The sequence below is a fragment of the Belonocnema kinseyi genome, chromosome 8 (genome assembly GCF_010883055.1).
Source record: "Belonocnema kinseyi isolate 2016_QV_RU_SX_M_011 chromosome 8, B_treatae_v1, whole genome shotgun sequence".
Taxonomy (NCBI): domain Eukaryota; kingdom Metazoa; phylum Arthropoda; class Insecta; order Hymenoptera; family Cynipidae; genus Belonocnema; species Belonocnema kinseyi.
In genome coordinates this window covers 29,825,401-29,830,969 of record NC_046664.1, presented here as the reverse complement: position 1 = coordinate 29,830,969, position 5,569 = coordinate 29,825,401, and the positions used below count along the sequence as shown (strand labels likewise).

The 5,569-nt window shown below is 44.0% G+C and overlaps 2 protein-coding genes across 2 annotated transcripts in view; one reads left to right on the top strand and one right to left on the bottom strand.

Annotated features, from left to right (window-relative positions):
• LOC117178426 (glycoprotein 3-alpha-L-fucosyltransferase A-like) overlaps positions 1 to 72 on the bottom strand; it is a 26,596-nt gene extending 26,524 nt beyond the window's left edge. Inside the window, exon 1 of the mRNA XM_033369853.1 lies at positions 55 to 72. Within this exon, the coding sequence (XP_033225744.1) occupies positions 55 to 72 (18 nt within the window). The remainder of the gene's footprint in view (positions 1 to 54) is intronic.
• Positions 73 to 3,137: 3,065 nt separating this feature from the next.
• Positions 3,138 to 5,569, top strand: part of LOC117178425 (glycoprotein 3-alpha-L-fucosyltransferase A-like) — a 34,449-nt gene continuing 32,017 nt past the window's right edge. Inside the window, exons 1-2 of the mRNA XM_033369852.1 lie at positions 3,138 to 3,372; positions 3,724 to 3,995. Coding sequence (XP_033225743.1) covers positions 3,138 to 3,372; positions 3,724 to 3,995 — 507 coding nt within the window. The remainder of the gene's footprint in view (positions 3,373 to 3,723; positions 3,996 to 5,569) is intronic.

Below are 5,569 nucleotides of genomic sequence, written 5' to 3'. Positions count from 1 at the left end.
GGGTAGTTTAGTTTTTAACTGTAATTATAAATCCCTAATATAAAAATGATTTACTTTTACAGCATCGGTCATGGATCCGATCACTCCACGCGCATGGTAGGATAAACAAGAGAGACTGGACTCAAAGGTACAAGGGGGCACCGTCCCGTCCAGGTTGGGACAAAGGCAGACATCATTTGAACAATTGAGCAAATTTTTGAGTAGCCGCAGTCGCTCAACTGGCGCATGCTCATCGAATGACCTAGCTTTATCTCGATCTAGACCAGCTTCTAGTGGCTTGCGTGGATTACGAACTTATGCCACTCGCTTTGTACCTAGTAGCTGCGCGTAGTGTAAAGCCAAAAACTACACAGGTCGCTGCGAAGCATTCATGGAGCAAGAACCAAGAGAGCGCCGAAATAAAGCTGTGCAGGCCCGTCTTTGCTTTAACTGCTTACGGTCGGGACATACTGTAAGATCATGCCCATCTCAGTGAACATGTCAGCAGTGCGAGCGTCCCATCACACCTTACTACATGAGGCTGGTTACAAGGGTCATTTATCCGGTCAGGACGCAGAGATTCCGCCCAAAATGCCCAAGGTCACAGCAGCAACTGTAGTGGAGAGCACCGACTCCATAGAGCAAGACCCTCCTAGGTTACATTGACTACCCGTTTTCCCACAGAAATGCTATCTGCGGGCAGCTTTAGGCAACCTCCCATAGAAACTCGAGCTTCGTTGGATGCTTCCTCCGAACTCATACTAGTCTCAGCAGAGGTCGTTCGAAGATTGAAGGCGACCACCAAAGAAACCAACAACTGCATAATTGGCGTGGAAGATGACGTCGTTCAGCGATCCACTCGAATAACCTAACTTTATCTTCATCTGCTAGGTCGCTCGTCACCGGTGGAAAAAAACGTGTTTGGAAAGACAGGCGACTTGCTGATCCACAATTCGGTATCCTCAGATCAATCGCGTTGCAGCTGGGAGCTGATCTACTGCCGGAGCTGGTAAAACCCGGAACCATGCAAAGCGGAAACCTTCTTGTCAATGACTTTATTCAACGATTTTGGGAAATGGAAGACGTGCCTCCCATACATCGCAATTTAGAACTACACGAAGCCAGCGAGAAGATCTTCCTTGAGCACCGCCGCGACCTAGATGAGAAGTACATCGTTCACCTGCTCGCTTTGCCGCTGCATATAGATTCGACGCTTCTCGACCCACATCTTCGGGATGGAGCCTCATCGACATATTACACTGTGATCCAAAGCTACAAGTAGAGGTTTGGGTGGTCTTATTGCGCTGGAGAACGCGTACAGTCGGGTTCGCCACGGACATCCAAATGATGTTTTGAGGAATATGGCTTGATGAGAGAGACGTGGACCTACAGCGCACATTGTGGAGCCCGAACAAAGAAGAACCAGTTCGACACATGCAACTGCTAACAGTCACATATGGAACGACATGCGCTCCCTATCTCTCCCTTCGAACTATACAGCAGCTGTGGAACGACGAAGGGAGGGATTACCCGGAAGCTACAGAGGCATTGCTGAAGGACAGATGTCGACGATATTCTCACAGGAGCTCACGAGTTGGAAGACGCTCTCCGGCTACAGGATCATCTCATTAAATTGACGAAGGCCGGAGGATTCCGTTTAGGAAAGTGGGTATCAAATCAAACTGAGCTGCTGCGAAGTCTAGATGCGAGCGACCATCTTCGGCCAACATGGATCAGTTTCTTTGCCGATAATCTCGTTCCTGAAATGGGGATCGCGGTAGTGTCCGCAGAAAGATACACTAGGACTTGGGCGCCCTTGCACCGTTGCAAACCAGCAAAGCAAGCGCAGAATACTGTCGTCATTGACATCAATATTTAATCCATGTGGTTGGCTTGTCTCGGCTACGCTAATGGTAAAACTCCTCATTCAAGAATTATGGAGAGCCGGCTCGGACTGGGGTGAGTCGCTGCCATCGTCTATGAGTCGAAGATGGAAAACTACATGCGAGAGCTTTTCCGCCTTCAACAAGATCTCCCTTCACAGATGGATCCCCACAAGCCCGCAACCAAATAACACAGCGATTCACGCTTTTTCGGATGCAAACAGACGAGCCAGGGGTTTGGTGGTCTACTCACGAACATCAACAACTGATGACACTGGCGTAGTGAATTTGCTTGTCGCAAAAATCAAATTGGCGCCAATCCGTAGCCTGCGACCTTCGGAGAAAAAATTGCCAGGGATGACGATCCCTCGTATCGAACTACGAGCTGCTTTAATCACTGCCCGACTACTATACAGAGTCTGCATTAAGCTCGAGATACCGCCACACCTGTGCTGTGCTTGGCCTGATTCCCAGATTGTTTTGCACTGGATCCGCTCAAAGGAACAAACAGGCAACTCAATCGTGAACAGTTACGTCCACCAAATTCAAGAGCTTTCCCCGTCGACGATCTGGCGATATGTCCCACCTGAGTTGAATTCGGCTGACGTCGCTTCTCGCGGCGTGAATGTAAGGCAACTTCTATACGAAAACTGTTGGTTTAGTGGTCCAACGTGGCTCGCAATGGCTAATAGATCAGCAGGACGGACAGATTCACAGTTTTAGTGAAAACGACCAATCCATCGCCTTCGCGTGCATCGCAAATCAACAAAGATCAGATCATATGTCAAAGTTCTCCAATCTCGGTCCACTCCTGAGATTCTTGAGACGGCTTCGTAGGTGGGTTCGACAAAGATTAAATTGCGAACCTACGGCTAATATCCTGGACCCAATAACACCAACAGAAATTCATACAGAACTAAAGTCCTGCATCAGGTACGCTCAGAGAGAAACCTTCAATAGCGAGATTAATTTATTAAAACAGATGTAACTAGATGGAAGAGCGAACCCTTTACCAAAAGGTCCGCTAAGAACGCTTAGCCACCTTGTTTATCCAAGTAGAATTCTGAGAGTTGGAGGCCGACTTGAGCATTTCTAGTTGCCTTATCATGTAAAACACACTCCAATTTTGGACGGAACTTCTCATCTCGCCGAACTCATTGTCGGATGGGCTCATGCCCGCTCTCTTCATAAAGGCTTTCATTCAACGTAATTCTACGTACTTCAGCGGGCATGAGTCATCGGCTGAAAGCGCAGGGTCCGGCATTTTATATCAAAATGTGTTGTCTGTGTTCGACACTGATCGTCTCCTACGACACAGTTGATGGCGAATCTATTCGCAGTACGAGTCACGCCCTCTTGAGCCTTCGCTCGAACAGGAGTCCCGGAAGACCTGCTGAGTTTTGGAGCGACATCGCAACCAACTTTCACCGTGCTGATATTGAGCTTAAAGAAGCACTATACCAAGAGTCATTGAACTGGGACCAAGTGACGACTCGTTTGGCTGAGGAAGGTATTTCTTGGAATCCCATACCCCCGTCGATGTCACATTTCGGGGGATTTTGGAGGTCGCTGTGCGGTCATTCAAGATTCATCTAAAGAAGACAATCGGATCAAGAAATCTCACCTACGAAGAATTTAGAACTCTATTGGTAAGCATCGAGGTAGTGCTTAACTCTCGACCGCTTGGACCGATCTCTGGCGACATCGACGATCTTCGTGTTTGCACTCCCGGTCACTTACTATTGAGCGATTCCTTGCTTTCCGTTCCCGAATTTCCAATCCACGAAGAGCGTATGGACCACCTCCAACATAGGCAGCTAGTAAAAGCAATGCGAGCCGTGAATACTTGAACACTCTGCAGCAGAGATACAATTGGATCCATCCCCGAGACAATATTTAAGTTGGCAGCTTGGTGTCAATTTTAGACCCCTCGCTTCTAGGTGCGAATGGCCGTCGGCCTTTGAGGCGCGTTATAGCAGTCCATCCCGGGCGCGACGGCCTGGTGAGAACAACTACAGTGAAAACCGAACACGGTGTTTATGTCCGACCTATAATGAAATTGACAGTCCTGCCCATCATAGAAGAGTCTGCGTCGGCGCCACCGACGAACCGGTCTTCAATTTCGCCGTCACGGTGGGCGGCTCCTGAAGTTTCATCACCTTCTCATCCAAGACGAGGTGGGCGGAATCAACAATGAAAATCGTACATGGAACGAGGCGGGCGGTGTTGAATGATATACGAGCATTCAGCAAATTTACCGCGCTCTTTTCTTGCGCGAAGCAGTCTAGAGACGACGCTGCGATCTGAAGTCGAGAAAAGCTGCGAGAGAGGGAAAGGCAGTAGCGATCCAGCTCCCTCACAGCTCAGACACTTCGAGCTTGAGCGCGCACTTACCATTTATTAGTACAGTCGTATTCTCTTTCTAAATTTCATACAGTGTGAAAAACACCTTCACAACTCAAACAAATAGTTTGTCCTCATTTTCTTACTACTTTCTAAAGGTTAATTTTAATTGCTGGCATGTACTTTATCAGATATTCAAATTTCATGTGAATCTGACATTTTTCCAAAAAAAAGCTAAAGTTACCACTTTACCATTTTTCGTCTCATTGTATTCCATACGATATATAAGATGAATTAAAAATTAATGAAGGTCTTAAAATATAGACCGTGTCTAAATTCACCCAAAATACGTGAACTTATGGAATATCAATCTATTAAAATTTTTTTTTAGGATAATAAACATTATTTCAATTGATCGAAAATTATACATTCAGAATAAAAAAATGCTTTATGGATTCCCGAGCATCAAGATATATCGCACAACTCGAGCAAATCTCAATCCGACAGAATAAATTAGGCGGATTATGGCTTAACGTCTCTTTAATTAATTTTTCACTTAAACTGCATCACATCTATGACTTATGGTATTAATTATATGTTAATTAAATATACTGGAATAAAATGATTTAATTTTTATTATAGTACCACAACTTTTTTTTATGATTAGGAAACAAAAATTTGGGTATTCCTTGAAACAGAAAAAATTTTTATTAAAATTTTCTTTATCAATATTCATTACTAAACATACAAAAATATAACGCCAATCTACCGTTCCAATCAATGAACGAAGAACAAAATTATTATTAAGAATTGATTGAATATAGGAAATTTATAATCTACTAAACATTCATTTTATCCAATAAAATCACATTGTACTTTTTTTCTGCATTCGATACAAGTAAGAAGATGGACGGATATAACATTTCTATACTCTTATTCATGATTATTTGTTAAGAATATTTTAATTAAAATTTTTGCTATTATCAAAAAAGCGCATTCTACAAGGCATACACATTATAATAAGAAGTACTGAAGTACTTGCATTATATTGAATTATTCTTCATCAGAACCTCGTAAAGTCTCTGAGACTGGAAAGGCTAGAATTATTTGATTTCGAAGAATATTTTAAATGTTGCTAAGACTTTAGGTCATGTTTCACCTGAAGCTGATATTTTCTAACAAAAAACTTTTTTAAAAATAAACATTGCAGGCGATTCACAGTTTTCAACAATTATAAATTATGTTGGCGTTTTTCATCGGCAATATATATCAAACCGAAGGGCCTATGACAAAGCCACCGAACGCGTCCTCGGGTTGCGGATAGAGGGTCCCTGTACCAAGGGTTTCTGCTGAATATGGTTACA